The 20,264-nt window shown below is 43.0% G+C and overlaps 1 protein-coding gene across 7 annotated transcripts in view; it reads left to right on the top strand.

Annotated features, from left to right (window-relative positions):
• LCLAT1 (lysocardiolipin acyltransferase 1) overlaps window positions 1-20,264 on the top strand; it is a 210,108-nt gene that overhangs the window by 119,012 nt on the left and 70,832 nt on the right. For all 7 annotated transcript variants that reach the window (XM_077813647.1, XM_077813651.1, XM_077813648.1 and 4 more), the window contains one exon: window positions 15,181-15,297. In XM_077813647.1, the coding sequence (XP_077669773.1) occupies window positions 15,181-15,297 (117 nt within the window). The remainder of the gene's footprint in view (window positions 1-15,180; window positions 15,298-20,264) is intronic.

A 20,264-nucleotide genomic window follows, 5' to 3' on the forward strand; every position in this document is an offset into this window, starting at 1 on the left:
AACAATACAAAAGTGTCACAGCACACTATTGCTGAAACATTGCTTACTTTCTGATTTTACCATATAATTATAAAATAAATCAATTTAAATATAAATATTATACTTATATTTCAGTGTATAGTATATTGAGCAGTATAAACAAGTCATATTAATGATACTTAATTCTATCTGAAATGTCAGTTTGTACTGACTTTGCTAGTGCTTTTTATGTAGTCTGTTGTAAAGCTAGGCAAATATCTAAATGAGTTGATGTAACACCCTGGAAGATCTCTGTGTACCCCCAGGGGTACATGTACCCCGGGCTGAGAACCACTGATCTAACGCCAATAGGAGAAGCCCGCCCATCGCTGTAGGTAACGTTTTCACTAAGCACTACGGCAGGTCAGCTGCACCCGGGCTGCTGCAGTGCTGCAAGTGTAGACAAGCCCACAGTTAGCTTTTGAGTCAAACTGCTGCATACTGTATGTTTAATTATGTTGTCAAACATTTACTAACTTCAGTGACAGTTGTAGACAGGAGGCTCAGAAATACTCTGTTACTATGTGAACTTGAAGATTTTATAATTAATTCTTGTAATCTATTTTGGTATAGTTCATAGCTTCCAGAACAGAATTTTCACTTAGAAACCAATACTCCATGTACTTTTTCAATGCTCTGTCATCTGAAGTTCTTATGCCAACACTTCAGACTGCAGTTCATAATACCCATCAAATTGAGTCTTATGGATATCCCTGTTACATTTTAGCTTGGAAAAGAGGTCATTAAAATTCCATGGAATGTTTAGTCTGTTTTACTTGTAAACGGTGAAAGGCTTAAAAGAATGGGAACCATTTTGGCTATCTGATAGGTGAAGGGTAGCAGACAACCTCAGTTACATTGTACATTTTAGTATTTGAAATGTTTACATACCAGACATTCATTAAGTTCCAGTTTTGCTTTACTTTTGCTTTACTTTTGAAACTGCAGCTCATTGATTTCCATAAAAATAGATCATTCTGCTTATTGCTTCTCTCCTTCTTCTTAAATATTTACTGTATAACTTGAGCTTCCTGTATTTAATTATCTAAACTATAATGTCTCGATAGAAAGGAAGTATCATTAATATGAACTACCAAGTTAATGTCACTTGCACTCCCTTCGTCTTGAGGGTTGCCTTGCATGTCACTCTGGCTGCAGCAGTGCTTGGGGGATGCACCTTCTTGTTCATGACATTTTGACATTATTCTGAATGGAGGTAAGATTCCACACACTTTTTTCCTCCCTTATCTACCTCTAGGATAGTTTGTTGGAAATGAACCAAGCAGAAGTCTGAGTCATATTCTTTTGATAAAACAAGCTTTATTATTAATAGAGGGAAAATCAAATTAACACAGAGAACTTTGCATAACATACCTCATCTGAATTCTTTGCAAAGCTCAGTGCGGTACGTGTACCTGGCTTAGTTGCAGTGAAGAAAGAAAATGCCTTACATTTCTAGAGACTACTGTCCACTCTTTCCCCTTTCATCAGGCAGCCTGAGCCACTTGCTCTTTCTGTTTCTTAGGCCTTGTCTAAATGTGCAAATTGACAGATTTGGGTTAAACTAATGCAGTTTGCATGTGTAGACAAAGCCTTACGCCCCTCTACCAAGACCTATTTGTCAAATCCCTACTCAGTGGTTTTATTTGATCTTGGAGGTGTTCTTTCCTGACCCTTAGCCACCTTAATAAGGCAAGGTGATTGAATTTTGATTTGTGTGTCCATTTTTCTCAGCTTAGGTGTTAGGTCATGTTAACTCAGTCTATCTGTACACATTGAATGTTAGTCTCTCATCTAAATAGAATGTATTTGCCTCATAAGTTTCTCTTACCAATGTTTCCACTTGCTATGAAATACAAATTGACAGGTATGAAATTCGGTGTCTGGTGTGATAGATATGGCAATTTCCTGCAATATCCTGAACAAATCTTGTTGAAATAACTTTCATGTATCTTAAGAGTTTGTTATATTAAAAATGAAAATGTTCATGTATTATTGTGGGATTGTATGTTACATCTCTGGGGGAGACACGACTAATGTAAACCCTGAGAAGTATTATAAGCTTCAGGGACACTTTTATTTAGGGACACTTGTTTTTAATATGTTTTCTCTGTGCTTTCATCTGAGGAATAAATGTGCTTGCTTAGAAGGAGCTGTGTGGTAACTTAACTGTGGGCAATTATGCCGTTTATAGCTTCCGGAGAAAAGGCAAAGCAGGCCTGTTTATGCATCTGATTTGCTGGAGAACTCACAGTGTAGGCAGGGAACTTCTGCAACCTGGAAAATCAGGAGGGAGACACAGAGACAGAGAGTGACAGCTGAGGAGCCAGGAGCCTAGAATGGGTGCCCTTGCTAGACAATAGAGGGGAAATACCAGCTGCAGTTACCCTGAACTATGGTGGCAGTGTATTTGGCTCTGTAACAGTGTGAATTGTATGCCAACAGCTGTGAAAGCAAATATCCTAGAAGGAAATAGCACAGAGGAAAGTCTTGATAGTCTTTTTGGGGAAGGAATAGCAGGAAAAGAGAGAGGGAAAATGAATTATGAACAGCTGAAGAAATATCGGCTGGTTGAGCTATGCAAAGAAAAGCAGCTCAAAACTGAGGAGCGGACAAAGACACAGCTCGTCGACTTGCTGTATCCTAACGACCAGAGGAGGAATTATGGTCCAAGTTCATGGGGAACATGAGCCCACTGGCAGAGGGTTCAGCAAGCAGGGAAGCTCTTGGAGCTAGAGCGACAATGTCAGCTCACGTGAGAAGAGGAGAGCAGGAGAGCCAGTGCCAGCACAAGGAGAGGGAGAAGAAGGATCGTTAGCATCAGCTTGAGATGTAAAAACTGCACCAGCAGGACTATAGTCTGATAGATGAAGCCAGATACTAGGAGCCTTTCCCAATGGGTGGCATGGACTCCAAATTACTTCCCTGCTTTAGGAAGGGGGTTCACATGGATGTGTTTCTGAAGGTTTTTGAAATGCGGTGTAAATTGAATAAGATGGGGCAGAAGGAATGGTACAGTATCTAGCTCCACTACTGTTAGGGACAAAAAGCCTTGTCCATTTTCACACATACGGACAAAGAGGACTATAAAGATTATGAGCTCAAATTAGGAGTTAGATAGCGGTTTCAGTTCAAATTAGGGGTTAGGTAAGGAAATGGGGAACTGGTTGGGGGGGTGCAAACTCAATGAGGCCTACGAATTAACAGGCATTGAACGGTTCTATAAACTCTGCACCTCGCTGCTCCATTCTTCTCTCCCCGCTCCCTGAGATCATGATTAATAGACAAGAATACTGGAGAAGTGACCGAACCTGGGAAATGAGCTAACCAATATGCAGACGGTCTGAGAGGAAAATCAAGGGAGATGGGGACAAAGCTGACCCACCCAGAAGGAAGAGTCAAACTGGTTAAACCAGACCTGGGGAGGAGACAAACCCTAACAGGCCCAAAAAAGGAACCTGGGGAGTTGATATATTTTTGTTGCCACAAGTCTGACTTGCTGGGTAACATACAGTGTAGGCAGGGAGTTGGGCAGCCTGGAAAAGATAGTCAGGAGGCAGAGAGACATGGGTCTCCATCCAAGAGTGGTGTTGGCTGAGGAGCCAGGAGCCTAGAGTGGGTGTCCTTGCTGGCCCATGGAGGGGGAATACAGGTGATAGCAGGTACTACCATATGTTCTATCATTGTGCTGTCAGAGGTAACCTTTTTTCCCCCTCTTCAGTCTTTGACTTATAAATCAATTTGTGTGCGCTTTATTTAGTAATTTAAGGCACAGTTTGGCAGTCTGTTCTCCCTATTCAGCCCTCCAGAATATGCTAGGTGTCCTCTCAGTATGGATGGGACATGAGGCCTGCTCCAAGCTCACATCTTAATTACCAGGAGGGGTACCAAGATGTACAAAGCAGTAGGGGAGGTGGGATGACGGCAATATCAGTAACATGACCTATTTATTCAGTGATGACTGTTGCACGGATCCTGGGTGGGAGGGAGGAAATTAAATGTCACAACTTTAACGTTAGTACCTACTTTTGATCATTCAACTAAAAATTAACTCCTAAAAGTAGCTTTGGGCTATTTTCTTTACTGTTTCATTTGAAATGGGTTCTTTGATTTTGTTGTTTTTATTATTATTATTATTATTATTATTATTATTTTGTTATGTAATTCCACAATAGAAGATTGTAGTGGTGATGGGGAGTCCTGAGAGGTGGCATGGTGAAACTAATACCGAAGTAACTGCAGTCCTTTCAGATTAACTTATTACTAAAGTTCCCATTTGATATTAAACACATTTAAATAACATTAGTATAATTTCTAAAGTATACTCAGTCCTGATCAGTGCTTCTCTCCCAAAGACACATGAAAGAGAAATCCATATTGAAAGCCATGGAAAAAATTGAGGTCTGCTGCCTTTAAGCCCATTGGGTTCAGTTTTCAAAAGCATCTTAAGTGACTTAAATCATTTAAGGTATACTTGAAAACTATATCCATCACCAGTATGTGTCTGTACCTCCGTTTTTTTTTTAAAATACATCAACAGGTATTCTAAACACACTAGTAGGTCTTGTCCCATAAATGTCAATATATAGAAATACTTTGCGAAAACTCTACTGGCCTATTTGATATTGCATGTGGGAAGGGTGGATCAGGTTGCCCAGCATTGCTATAATATGCAGCAGTAAGGTATCAAGTGTATATTTCTCCCTTTACATGTGCTATTATGAGTCAGTAAAAATCATTATCCAAAATTAAATGTTCACAGTTTACACTGTTAGTACTTAGAATTACTTTGAAGCCAAACTATGAAATGCTGAATGGCCACCAACAAAAAGATGGATTGCAAAGACTTTTGAATTTCTTTCCAGCAAAAATATGGCAAAGGCTAGGAAAGACTCTCATACAAATCTTACCATAATCTCATGAGCAATGCGAAATCCAAGTGTGAAGTATTTCCATGTGCTTCAGACTTGATGTTTGTTGTAGTTTCACGAGATTGATACTATCTTCTGCCAACTTTTTCCTTTCTTGACTCTTTACATCTTTCAGTATTCTTTTGGGTAAAATTCCTGTAGACCCTAGTTGGCTCCATAGATTCATAGATATTTAGGTCAGAAGGGACATTATGATCATCTAGTCTGACCTCCTGCACAACGCAGGCTCCAAAGTTTTCTGAAAAAAAATAGTTCATTTTTTTAAATAGCTGAATGACATCTGACTCTCAATGAGCAAAATTCATATTTTTGCCTCAGCAGTTTATCAGATCACTACATTTTTCTATCTTTCAGTTCAGAATATTCAAATTAAAGGATGTCTGACAGTAAATCAGCTCCAGTTCCAACTTCTGTGGTGGTCTTAGCATATATAATTTTAAAGTGACTTCTTGAAAAACACAACGCTTAATTTCGAAATAAATCCATTGGGTGGAATGGCAAATAGCATGCTGTCTGTCCTTCCTTCCTTCCTTTTTTATTTATTTTTTTTTAAAGTAACTTGTTGATTCCTGGTATTCCAAGTGGCAGAGTCTAAGAATAACAGAGGTGTGATGCTTACAGTTTCTATGATAACTTTTATGTATATTAAGAGCATCACCTAGCCACCCTTCAAAATCGGCATGGAAACTCCCTCAATCTTTGTCACTTGCTAGTATAAATACTGATCCCCAACAAACGTATGGAGAGTGCTCACTGAATGAATGGCTGTTAAATTTTAATATTAATTATTTGTGTTACCATAGCACCTAACCACCCTCATCGTGGACCAGGACATCTTTGTGCTAGGCACTGTATAAACAGAACAAAAAATGGTCACTGCCCCAAAGAGTGTATAATTGAACGACAAGACAAGAGACAACACATGGATACAGACAGATGAAGGAGAACAAGGAAACAGACGTTCTTCTTCGAGTGCTGTCCCTGTGGGTGCTCCATTCCAGGTGACGGTGCGTCCCAGCGCTGTTGATCGGAGATCTTCGGTAGCAGTGCCTGGTCGGGACTCATGTGCTCAGCTGCTGTCTCACAGTCTCGTTAGAATCTGCCTGAGTGCGTGGGTCCCGCTCCACCCATAGTTCCTTCTCAACCGTCCTCGGCTGAAGTCAGGACTCAGGGTAGTGCTAACACTCTTCCCTGGTCTCTGAAGGAAACAATCACAAAAATATAGCAGTAGTTAGTAACATCCCAATTGTTTCCCTTCCTTTAGAATAGCTACTTAGTTAAAAACAAAACAGAAACAAAAAAACAAAAACTGTTTTCCTCAGGCTTGTCTCCCGTGGAGAGAGACTCCCCCAGCACTTCAAGTTCTATAATGCCAGGGGCTTCAGGATTTAAGAAATGTGTCTCTTGTCAGGACTCTATGCCAAAGTCCAATGGACATTCACGCTGCGTGAAGTGCCTAGGTGACACACACGTCCCTGCTAAGTTCCTCCATTGCACAAGCCTCAAAACCAGGGCTCATTGTGACAGGGACCTGTGGCTGAAAATGATTCTTATTCAGAAATCCCTGCAGCCACCTCCGGAGAAGGGCACCTTTAAACCCTCTCCCTCAGGCTGCCTGGCCAGGTCTGAACCTATTGGGAGCACGGCTTCATCCTCTCAGGCAGGGCAAGGAGCCCAACTGTCTCAAAGTGGAGACTTCCACAAGGGTAAAGGGTCTCCTGCGAGATCCTGACACTCAGTGCTGTTAACGCCGAAGACAGGAGTCTCCGACTGTCCCAGCACTTCAGCGGCTTTCGCAGAGTGCAGAGGCAGGGACACAACTTCCCGTGCAGGGAAGATGTCCTCAGCACCAGACCCCTTGGCACCAAAAATAGACCCAGTGCCGACAGCGTGCTCTACCCCGGTGCCAACAAGAATGTCGGCACCGAGTCTGCCCGCTGCTCATGCAGCAGCAGCGGACCTCCCGCAGGGCGCACACAAAAGACCCGCGGCACCAAGGAAAGCTAAACAAAAGTCTGTGCATGCCTCTTAGCACAGACCGCGTGCAGCACACTCAGACCCTAGGGAACAGCAACAACGGTTCCTGAATCAAGATGGTCTTTCACTGGCACCTGAGCCTAACTCTCCACTCCTGGATACACAGTGCTCACTCTTTGACCAGCCACTCTCGCAACCTGACCTGACCACCTTTACTGACAGCGAGCCTGATATGCAACAGCAGGAGTTCTCCCCACCTGCCTCTCCTACGGCACCGGATCCTTTTACACCTCAGACCATGGCAAACAACCACCAGCCTCAGTTTCCCTACTCTCCCCCTCCCCACCCCCCCGGCCCCATGGGCTATACCTAACTTCTGTCATCCAATGCCTTGGCCTCATTGGTACCCTTGGCCAGCTCCTACTGCCACTCACCCTCATGCTTCTTCCACCAGACCACAAGTTCCTTCTGCGCCTCCAGCTCCATCTACTTGTAGAGGGCCTGAACCCCGCTCTGAAGACGTGGGCCAGGGACCATACCATGATTCGCCGAACCCCAACTCTCCAGCAGCTCCAGACAGAGCCCTGCTGCCTCCGCCTCCACAGCATTTGGACGACCTGAAACAGTTCTAGGAACTTTTCAAGAGGGTGGCAGTCAGCCAAGACATCCCTGTAGTGGAGGTCCAGGAGACACAACACAAACTCCTCAAAATCCTTCAACCCTCTGCTCCCTCAAAGATCGCGCTTCCCATAAATGACGCACTCCTAGAATCAGCTGACACTCTCTGGCAGACTCCAGCCTCTATCTTACCAACTTGCAAAAAAGGCTGAATGCAAATATTATGTTCCTGCTAAGGACGTAGACTTTTTATTCTCTCACCCACAACCAAATTCTCTGGTAGTGGATGCAGAGGCTCACAGAACAGAACAGCCACACTACCTGCCTACCCCACAAGACAAGGACCTCAAGCGTCTTGACACCTTGGGCTGCCAGGTTTATACCTCCTCCACTTTGCAATTCAGAATTGCAAACTACTGCGCCCTACTTGCAAGCTATGACTTTGATAACTACAATAAACTCTTTGACTCCCATATTCCAGAGGACAGGAGAGCAGACTTTGTCAGTCCTTGTTGAAGGCCAATTTGTTTCCAGAATGGCCCTCTAGTCATGGCATCTCTAGACATGGCAGATACAGCTGCCCAGAATACCGCAACTGCTCTGGTTATGCGCAGAGCTTCCTGGCTCTCTGCATCAGGTATCCCCAAAGATCTGAAGACCAAAGTGGAGGACCTCCCCTTTGATAAAGACAAACAAGATCTTTCACACCATGAAAGACTCTAGAGCAACCCTACGCACCTGGGCTTCTACCCATCAATTCCCAGGAGACAATGGTATCAACCTTACCAAAGACCACGTACACAACAGTATCACCGGCCTCAGAACAGACCCTATGACGTGCCTAGGAATCGCCCTAGACCTCCTAGGTGCAGACAAAACCAAGCGCAAACAGCTACTTCCCACCCACTGGGAAATAAACAACAAATTTGAAGCATTGGTCGAGGGCCTGCAGGACCACTCCTTGACTCCACTGCCTACTTGCTCATTTGGCCACCGTCTCCAGGCTTTCCATCATTCCTGGCAGCAGATTACACAGGACCATTGGGTCCTAGAAATAGTTCAGTCTAGCTACTCCATCCGTTTTATATCCCACCCTCCTACCCTTCCCCCTTTCCCGTGCCTCTTCAGAAACCCCTCTCATGAACACCTACTTCGCGTAGAAGTGGATCACCTTCTCTGGATAGGTGTAGTGGAACCCGTGCCGACACAATGTCAAGGAAAAGGGTTCTATTCCCACTACTTTTTGACCCAGAAAAAGACAGGGGATGGAGGCCTATACTAGACCTACGCCAACTGAACAAATTTGTAAGAGTACAAAAATTCAAGATGGTCACACTGGGCACAATAATACCTGCGCTGGAACAAGGGGACTGGTTCACAGCCCTTGTCCTACAGGATGTCTACTTTCACATATCCATTCATCCGGCCCACAGACGCTTCCTATGCTTCACAATCAGACACAACCATTTCCAATACAGGGTACTCTCTTTTGGACTCTCCACAGCACCAAGAGTATTCTCCAAAACCCTAGCCATAGTTGTGGCCCACCTCCACAGACACGGGATCATACTTTTCCCCATCAAGATTATTGCCTCATCAAGGGCAACTCATATGACGAGACGCTTCGAGTTACTCATTTCACCATCTCACTCTTCCACAGCTTGGGCCTACAAATAAACATCCAAAAATTCACCCTGAAGCCAACACAGCGGATCTAATTCGTTGGAGCTCACCTGGACTCAGTTCGAACAAGAGCCTCACTACCACACAACAGATTCCTCACTATCTTACACCTCATACGCTCTCTGTTTGTCCCAGGATACTGGCAAGAATTTGCCTACAGCTCCTTGGACACATGGCAATCACCACCTACTTGGTCAAGTATGCCAGGCTGCACATGAGATGTCTTCAGGGTTGGCTCAACTCAAACTACAAACCCAGCAGGCACAGCTCTGCACGCTGCTAACTCCTCCAGCGAATGTACTAGCTTCCCTGCAATGGTGGACAAGACCAGAGAACCTTCGCATAAGCGTTCCCTTTCAACAACAATTCCCCATGCTCATGCTCACCACGGACGCTTCCCTGATCGGTTGGGGAGCGCATCTGGAGGGACACGTGGCACAAGGATGCTGGTCTCTGCCAGAGACGCTTCTACACATAAACCTCCTAGAGCTCAGAGCTGTGAGACAAGCCTGCCTCCACTTTCTTCCCCTTATAAAGAACAAATCTATCCGGGTCCTAACGGACAATATAGCGTGTGTGTTTTACATAAACAGACAAGGGGGAGCTCGATCACACTCCCTCTACCTGGAAGCCATCTGATTATGGAATTGGTGCATAGAGCACCACATACAAATTGTTGAGTCATACCTACCCGGCTGTCACAACACTACCGCCGATACACTCAGCAGACACTTCTCTAAAGAACACGAGTGGGAATTGCACCCCACGATACTACAACAGCTCTTCTCCCAATGGGGCACCCCATCAATAGATCTCTTTGCCACAACCCAGAATCGCAAATGCCACCTCCTTTTTCTCCAGAGCGGGATTTGGGACTGCATCCCTAGGAGACGCATTCCTCATCCCGTGGAACAGCTCTCTCCTGTATGCCTTTCCACCGATCCCTCTAATACACAGGGTCCTACGCAAGATCAAAGAGACAACAAGGCTCAGGTCATACTCATTGTCCCGTCTTGGCCAAGACAGACACGGTACCCTTACCTGCTCCACATGTCCACCCGTCCTCCACGGACTCTCCCCAACGGACCAGATCTCCTTTCCCAGGATAATGGACAAATTCTTCACCCCCAGCTCCAGAAACTCTACCTGACAGCATGGTTCCAGACCCATGAATTAGCCTGTTCTGAGCAAGTCCGATACAGCCTCCTGCATAGTAGAAAAGACTCCACTCGTAAAACTTACCTGCAGAAGTGGAAGCGATTCTCCTTGTGGTGTTCAAACAAACATTTATGACCCCATATCATGACCCTTCCTAACATCCTAGACTACCTCCTGAAACTAAAACAGGATGGACTCTCACTCAGCTCCATCAGGGTACACCTAGCGGCCCTTACTACCTTCCATGATTCGTTAGACAGATTTTCACTCTTTGCCTACCCCACTATAAAACGCTTCCTCCTGGGCCTACAAAATCTCTACCCCGAGATTTATCCATCTGCAGCTGCATGGTATCTCAATCTCGTTCTTCACGGTCTTATGAAACCTCCATTTGAGCCCTTAGCTACTTCATTTCTTCTTCTTATGTCCATGAAGGTAGCCTTCTTGGTTGCTATAACATCAGCAAGGCGGGTAGGGGAAATCAGCACCTTGATGGCCTCCCTTCCTATACAACCTTCTCCAAAGACAAAGTTACCCTGCTACCCCATCCTAAATTTCTCCCTAAGGTGGTATCAACCTTCCACCTCAACCAACCAATATACTTACCTACATTCTATCCCAAACTTCACAAGACTCCACACAAGGCAATGCTGCATACCCTCGATGTCAGACGAGTACCGGCCTTCTATTCAGACAGGACTAAATCATTTTGTAAGTCCTCCTGCTTATTTGTCTCACTACCGAGCGATCAAAGGGTGCGGCACTTTCTAAACAATGACTTTCCAAGTGGATCTCTGACTGCATCAGATCCTGTTATTGCATTCAAAATGCTCAACCACCCGAAGGCATCAGAACTCATTCTACTCAAGCCATGTCAGCATCCATTGCTTTCCTCCATAATGTACCCATTCCTGATATCTATAAGGCGGCCACTTGGTCATCTGAACACACATTTAGTAAACACTATGCTATCACACAGGATACCACGGCAGTCACAATAGTAGGCCATACAGTACTGTCTACCGTACTCACTGCCGCAACTCCAAAGTCCCACCAGCCTTAGTGGGTACTGCTTCACATTCACCTGGAGTAGAGCAGTACCCACAGGGTACTTCGTGGGTACTGCTTAACAGGGACAGCACTCGAAGAAGAAGAGAAAGTTACTCACCTTGCAGTAACTGAGGTTCTTCGAGATGTGTCCCCCTGTGGGTGCTCTGCTCCCCGCCTTCCTCCCCTCTACTTTGAAGTTCTATACTGATTTCTCCACGGTAGAGAAGGAACTGAGGGGGGCGCGGGATGCGTGCGCTCAGGCAGATTCTAACAAGACCGAGAGACAACAGCTGAGTATGTGCGTCCCAACCAGGTACCTCTACCAAAGATCTCTGATCAACGGCGCCAGGACACACCGTCACCTGGAGTGGAGCACCCACAGGGGGACACATCTCGAAGAACCTCAGTAACGGCAAGGTGAGTAACTTTCTCATACTGGTTAGTCTGAAAGGCAATGGTATCCATGCACCAATGGTTAATTAAATTTTTTGTAGGCTTTTATAGCAAAGGAGAGTTTTAAAGGAGGGCTTTGAAGGAGGATAATGAGGTAGCATTGTGGATGTTCACAGAGAGCTCTTCCCAAGTGAGAGGGACTTCCAGGGAGAAAGTACAGAGGTGGTTGGTTGAAAATGTAACAAGTGATGGAGGCCCCAGGTCTTATTTACTGCACACTATTCAAACCCTGCTCTGAAGATAGAATTAAGTTCCTTATGGGCTTTTCTGTGATGTCTCGCTAAAATATGAGTGCTTCATGAACAGTAATGAATTTATTTTCACAACCCCACAACTTTTTCACAACTGTGAGGTGAGATACTATTTATCCCCATTTTACAGATAGGGAATTGAGACATAAGGAGACTATGGTCAAAAGTGACCACTAATACTGAGTGCCTAATCTGAGATGCATGGGGCCTGCTTTTCAGGCTACATAGCAGTATGTGATACTTAATATGTTCAAAGCACAACTCCCGTTGATTTCAGTTGTAGCTGAGTGCTCAGCCCCTGTCTTAAGTTGGGGATCCAGAAAAGGAAGAACATACAATTAATGACTACCAGTGAAAAGTTTGGTTTGTGACTTGCCAGATGTTACATAGGGACTCTGTGGCAGAGATAGAATCCAGTTCCCCAGGACAGAATTCAGCTGTCTTAACCGTGAGACCACCCTTTCTCTCCCTGCATTTCCCTGCCTCATTTGTTACACACTTCCCAACTTCTGCAACAAATAAAGCAGGGGTCCTAGAGACAGCTGTCTCCTTTAATACACAGACATTACTCATTCTCAGAGCAAATTTTCCAGTGGGAAAAGCAGTATGTGACCATGTAATTAAAGACTGTATCATAAGGCATTTGCACAAGGGGGTAAATTAAGTTTGCACATGCAACCGTAATTCTGGCATTTCCTAACTTTTGAGTGCTTGACTTGCAACCTTAATAAAGTTCTTTTAACATAGCTCTTTTGGGATGTTATATATAGATATTGTCTGCTCATCATCCTTTTCATTGACTGATCTTTTTCTAGTTTTCCAGTTTTCAAAATGTCAGGAACACAAATAGTCAAACACCAGCTAGAACCCTCAGCAACCAGTTCTGTGTCTGCTTGCAGCTCGAACCCTCAGCAACCAGTTCTGTGTCTGCTTGCAGCTCTCTGTTGTCATATGCACTCTGACTGCACTAAGCCAGGACCACTCTTGGGCATCTCCTCACATCAGTCTGAAGTTCCCCCTTTTATTTAGCAATATGGGAAGGATAGGAAGGCTGCAACTTCCCAAACACCCATTCATGATTCCCCTCCCATTTGGTGCAGAGACGCTGCCTAGATTAAAATTGTTTCTCTAGACCTCTTTCAAAAGTAGGGTATTAATGAAGTTAGCAGAACTGTTTTAAAACTCTTTAAGCATGGACCAGTTAGCCATTGTGGATGAGGGTTCTCGGTGAAAGATTTTTTCAGCTATTTTAATGTTTCTCAGATTTCTTAGGTTTGGAAGCTTTTCTTTTAACTATAATGTTTTTTTTAATGTAGCTTTATGCGTTGGCAAATTGGAAGAAAATATGTTTGGACTCTTTTGGTTGCATTAATTACTTGTTCCCTGGAAGTACTCCATAGTATGCCATAGTGGTCGCTGAGTAGTAGCTATTATTGTCTCCAAATTAGGTGGTCAGTAAGCCTCTGCTCCACTGTTAATTTTTTAAGGGCAACATCCATGAAAGATTGTATTCTGTATCATATGTAATGCATTTTTGCTTGTTAAGTTGAAAAATTATTTAGCACATTGCTATTGCATAGTATGTTCATTAACCAACAGGAGGTTCTCTGTATAAAGTAACATATCTACCAGTGAGCAATAGAGAGAGCATGTGGTTTAGAATAAAAAGAGGCAGACTTGGCACAATTGAGCAGAGTGCCTTACTAACACAATGATTGGGACTAATCTCTACACTCATGCCTTTGGTTTTTGTTTGACAAATGAGTTAGGTGACAAAGCTTGACAAAATTAAAAGGAAAAGATATTATCTGTACTTGATCAATTTTGCTAGCTTATTAAGCAACAATGGGCTTTCCATTAGCATTCTCATCTTTATTCTTTGTTAGCTGTGGTTGATTCTAATAAATTCTACGTGCATTGGGTTTTGTATTGATCAGACACAGATCTTGTTCCACACCTCTGTTGCTGGACTGTCCCCTTTTGAACACCAAAGGTGTTGTATAATAAATACATTCAATTAAATTGTTTTTCCTCATGTTGGCATGGGGAGATCCTAGGTGTCTTTTGTCTTAGTGACCCTGAAGATGCAGTGACACCAATGGAATGCAGCAAGCAAGGCTACTTTAATTTGAGCAGACAGTTTGAAGAATTCTCCCACACATGCTATAAAACAAGTGGCTTCATGTCCACTTGTCAGTTTTTCTTTTTTGTATCTGTTTTGGTTTGCAGAGTGGGATGTGTAGTAATTATTTCTGAAGAGTTGTGCAGTTACCCTGCATACAGGATTCTTGCTGCCAGACAGTGAAAATCTTTACTTCACCAGGTTTTCACCAGAACTGCTTTCAGGTGGCTTGTGAATATTGTGCTTACAATAGCAAGCCCGTATTGCTGCAGAGGGGAATTGGTTGAAAGTCTAATGTACTGTATATAAGTGCAACTCAAATTTATGACTAGACTAGTGACTAAAGCCTGTCAAGTTAAAAATGAGTAAGCTGACTGTCAAGTGTTGATCTAGTGCAGTTGACTAATTGCTGCTTGTCTACATTTAGAAAACAAAGCTTTTTTTTTTTTCCCAGCTGGGAATAAGGTACTTATAACAATTCTGTTTGACACAAAACGTTGATTTAAAGGTTCTCAATTCATAATATCAAAGCTTACACTATTACAAACTGTACCTTTTGAGTTAAAATGTCATTCCAGTTTCCGGCACTTATGTAACTTGTACATTGCAATAATCATTTTATTATGTCTTTCGTTATCTAGCTTTGGTAAATGTGAAAGACAGGTTAATTAAGAGTACACCAAAGAGTAAAAAAAATTTTTTTAAATAATCGTATAAGGAAAAAACCCTCACAAGTTGCTATATCTCATGGTATTATGAATCTAACCAAAAGCACTGTTATAGTCTGCTGCCTTCAGAACAGTGCTACAGTGATGTACTCTGTGTGCTGCTGTTGTATTGGGGGCTGTTATAATATTATGAAACTTTATAACTCCTTCTAATATTCATGTTGTTAATGTTCTTTTTTTTAAATCTTTAGCCAATACCAAAGCCCGCAGTAATGAATTTGCTGAAAAGAATGGACTCCGGAAATACAAATATGTCTTGCATCCACGAACTACTGGTTTCACTTTTGTAGTAGAACGTCTAAGGGAAGGTAACATTTCTTTATATATATATTTACCTTTCTCCTCTGCAGCTTCAAATAACTAAACTCAGGAAAGCCAGATAATTGACTTCAATAAACTAACTACTCCAAAATAGTATTAGAAATGCAATAGATACCTCATATGAGAAGACAACTTTCTTGTTTTCTGCCATGATTACGGGGTTTGTAGTATGCTGAGAATAGCGGCAGTCTTGTGTTTATAAGATATTAATATAATTTAGAACATCCACAATGAGACAAGAAACACTCCCTTGCTCCAAAGTTTTTTTAATACTATGGCTTGGTTAATGATTCAGTGCAGGAAAATAACTTTGGAAATCTCTAAGTAAGGCTAGCCTTAATGTCTGTACCTGTACTTAATCCTGGGGGAGTATTTATTTGTATTACAGTAGCATCTTGGGACCCCAGTCAGTGATCATGGCTCCGTTGAGCTAGACACTGTATAAACATATAGCAAAACTGTCTCTTCTCTGAAGAGCTTATTGTCTGTCTATAAAATGGGACACCAAGTGACTACAATAAATAATCAAGGGGAGCATAAAACAACAGACTACTATGAACAACATAAGCAGTGGGTCACAACACACCATTGTTGAAATTTTAGTAGGCATCTTAGGTTTTCACATACATTGCATGTTCTTTGTCTAACTTGTGGTAGTATGTAGTTCACTGTTACGTACACAGTTTAAAGGTTTGATTTGCTTAAAACTTCCAACAGTTAGGTCTTTCTTTGCTGTATTAATGCTATTATCTTGGGATCCTTTTTCAATTAAAGCAAGATTTTCAACTTGAAATCTAGTCAATTAAAAAAAAAGTTTAAAATCATTTCAGGTACTATACTTGTTGAGAGGTCACCTCCCCAATCCTTGTGGTTTTAAGTAATTTTCCTGTATTAAAAAATTGTTTTTCTCTCATGTTGCTGTGTAAAAAACATGCACAAACAGGGCAACTGATTATAAAGGGAAAACACTAAGTGATTTTATATGAAGTTCTGTCAGATGTACAAAGTTGGAGAAAAAACCTGAAAAAACTAGTTTTTCTTCTGGTGTTTCAGATGCTGTAATTTTAAGTGTTACTTGTTTCTATAGGAGGCACATTTTCAGACAAATGAAATGTTAAATTGAAATGTCCTTCCAACCTCACTATTAACATTAAAGTATCTATGTAGCTGTAGGTACGTCTACACAGCAGCTATACACATGCTAGCTCCGAGCTAAAATAAGCAGTGCGGCTGTGGCAGCGCTGGTGATGGCTGTGGGTAGCCAACTGGCTGCAATCCCATCTGAGAAACCTAGGTATGTACTTGGATGGCTAGCCCAAGCGGCTGCCCTTTCTGCTGTGTCACACTGCTATTTTTAGCACACTGGCTAGATCAGAGCTAGTGTATGTATGTCTATCCAAGCTGAGAATTTTACTTCCGAGCTGCAGTGTAGATGGACCGTGGGGGAGTAAAAGGGGGGAGAGCACTCAACTCTTAGGTAGTCTAGCCTAATACTTCCCATTATAAAACCTTTATTTTCAGTTGCATAGAGTTGTGAAGAAAATTAAGACCCCTAACATTAAGGTGCTAGCCCTTTCTTCACTGTTTCCACACGATTGTAATGGATAGCAGTTACAATAACCCCAGAAATAGACTTGGATCTTCATTCTTGCTTGTGATTGCAGACTGAAGGATGGTGTGTGATTTTAAATTGGGGAAGTGGTGATGAAAACTTAAACATCATGTTTGTGTTTGAAAATATTCTTGCGCCTGTATGACAACCTTAATGCCCCATGGTTTCCCTGTGAATAAATTTTGGCTCATGGCAGTTTTCCATTCCTCATGCTGAAATGCCTTCACTTCAAGCCTAAATACATTATTTAGTTCCGAAATAGGTCAGTGAAGAGGGGGAGAAATGCCATGAAGTTAAATTGCCTTTTTAACTTTGAAAAACTAAATTTAATTTGGCAAGATCCCTGATTAATATGCATTGCAAGCTGTATTATGAATGAATTACCTGTTACGTTATAAAAATAGCTGTTTGTGACCAATAAAAGTACTTGGAGAAGAAGCTGAAATAATAACCTTCAGGAAAAAGTTACTCACATCTCTTTGCATGAGTTTGGGTCTTAATGTGAGGTTTTCCTGAGTTTTATAATAGGAGGCAGATTACTGACGCTAATTATTAGCACTTTCTGTGCCGCTCCCAAATCATGTGAATGCACTTCTTCTTCCAGCATGGACTTAACTTTTAGACTCTCCTGGTTTCCCCAGCTCTCTTTTATTTGGCCACGACTTACATCTGCTTTGCCTTATGTGCTCCCTATGTGAAACTGCTGCTAGTGTGGTTTCTGACTCCTTGCTGGGATTATGGGAACTAGGCAAATCCAACCTAACCTTCCCTAGCTGCACCAAAAATAGGCTGGCAAGTAGGATTGTTCTGGCAGAGCAGCTTCCCCTCTGAGCGTGAATGCATCACGTTTGTTGCATATCCCAGCTCTTTTATAGCTACAGGAAGTGACCCCGAGCTCACTCTCAGACTCAGGCCCTCATACAACCTGAAGATTGCTGCTAATTTTTGTCCTGATCGAATTCCAATAAGAGGGAGATATCTTGTCATCCCAGTTCTAACAGGTTACATTACTGTTTTTCCTCAAGTAGTATTAATTTCATTCCTGTAAGCTTAAGTGTACCCTAGAGTAAATATAGACAGAGTGCATTAGATGCATAATTAGTGAAATATCTGATAAAGGGGTGACTGCAATTCCTGCTGCTTTTGAAGCATGAGGAAGACTTAAATTTAAGTCTGAATTGATTCTTGGAGAAGTGTGTTCAGTTTTCTGCTTCTACTCTACAGTAATTGTAAGCAGAATGATATAGTACAACTTCAGTCATTATTTTTCTCTACATCTTAAAAGAAAATGCAGTTCCAAATTAGGAAACTGAAGGAATGCTGAGAATATATGTTCTGTACACAGGTGCTGGAACTAGGGGTGCTGCCGCCCCCCCACCCCCAGCTTGAAGTGGTTTCCATCATACATAGGGCTTACAGTTTGGTTCAGTGGCTCACAGCACCCCCTCTATACAAATTGTTCCAGCACCTATGGTTCTGTATGCTGTTAGTTTTAATTTTAGTGACTGTCAGATGAAGGCATGGGAGATGAGTGAGGTGGCAGCTGAAAGCTGTACGAGAAATGAATAGGTGGAAAAAAGAAGTGTGGAGTACAACTAGAATATATGTACTTCTCATATTCAAGTAAAGAAAAATCATCTGTATCCTGATAGTAATAACTGTCTTCTTGGTGATGACTGAGTCTCAGCAATAGCTAATGCAGCTTTGTTGTCGCCTCCACTGATCTTTGTTGATGAATAGCACTCAAGCTATCATATTAACTCTTCTTCCCAACAGGCCACATCTGGGAATCGATTTTGCAAGATACAGAGAGCTCTGGACCCCATCTAGCAAAGCACTTAAGCATGTAAATAGTGCCATTGACTGTTCATGTGGTTAAAGCACATGCTTGAGCATTTCACTAGATGGGAGCCAGAGTGCTTAGTACTGTGGAGGATCTTTGTTGAGTGGACTAACCTGTGAAATACTGTCTGACATACTCAAAACACAGTGGCTTTCATTTGGTTTGCCATCGGCAAAAAGCTGTATCAAAAAGAAAAGGAATGTGTGATTTTTTTGTTTCTAAGCCCTGGTCTACACTAGGACTTTAGGTCGAATTTAGCAGCATTAAATCGATGTAAACCTGCACCCATCCACACGATGAAGCCCTTTATTTCAACTTAAAGGGCTCTTAAAATCGATTTCCTTACTCCACCCCTGACAAGTGGATTAGCGCTTAAATCGGCCTTGCCGGGTCGAATTTGGGGTACTATGGACACAATTCGACGGTATTGGCCTCCGGGAGCTATCCCAGAGTGCTCCATTGTGACCGCTCTGGACAGCACTCTCAACTCAGATGCACTGGCCAGGTAGACAGGAAAAGAACCGCGAACTTTTGAATCTCATTTCCTGTTTGGCCAGCGTGGCAAGCTGCAGGTGACCATGCAGAGCTCATCAGCAGAGGTGACCATGATGGAGTCCAGGAATCGCAAAAGAGCTCCAGCATGGACCAAACGGGAGGTACGGGATCTGATCGCTGTATGGGGAGAGGAATCCGTGCTATCAGAACTCCGTTCCAGTTTTCGAAATGCCAAAACCTTTGTCAAAATCTCCCAGGGCATGAAAGACAGAGGCCATAACAGGGACCCGAAGCAGTGCTGCATGAAACTGAAGGAGCTGAGGCAAGCCTACCAGAAAACCAGAGAGGCGAACGGCCGCTCCGGGTCAGAGCCCCAAAGATGCCGCTTCTATGTTGAGCTGCATGCCATTTTAGGGGGTTCAGCCACCACTACCCCAGCCGTGTTGTTTGACTCCTTCAATGGAGATGGAGGCAACACGGAAGCAGGTTTTTGGGATGAAGAAGATGATGATGATGAGGAGGTTGTAGATAGCTCACAGCAAGCAAGCGGAGAAACTGGTTTTCCCAACAGCCAGGAACTGTTTCTCACCCTGGACCTGGAGCCCGTACCCCCCGAACCCACCCAAAGCTGCCTCCTGGACCCAGCAGGCGGATAAGGGACCTCCGGTGAGTGTACCTTTTAAAATACTATACATGGTTTAAAAGCAAGCATGTGAAAGGATTCCTTTGCCCTGGCATTCGCGGCTCTCCTGGATGTACTCCCAAAGCCTTTGCAAAAGGTTCCTTATTGCTTCCTTCATGGTAGGACACTTTACCACTCCAGGCCAGTAACACGTACTCGGGAATCATTGTACAACAAAGCATTGCAGTGTATGTTTGCTGGCGTTCAAACAACATCCGTTCTTTATCTCTCTGTGTTATCCTCAGGAGAGTGAGATATAATTCATGGTCACCTGGTTGAAATAGAGTGCTTTTCTTCAGGGGACACTCAGAGGAGCCCATTC

Source organism: Eretmochelys imbricata, chromosome 3 (assembly GCF_965152235.1).
Source record: "Eretmochelys imbricata isolate rEreImb1 chromosome 3, rEreImb1.hap1, whole genome shotgun sequence".
NCBI lineage: Eukaryota > Metazoa > Chordata > Testudines > Cheloniidae > Eretmochelys > Eretmochelys imbricata.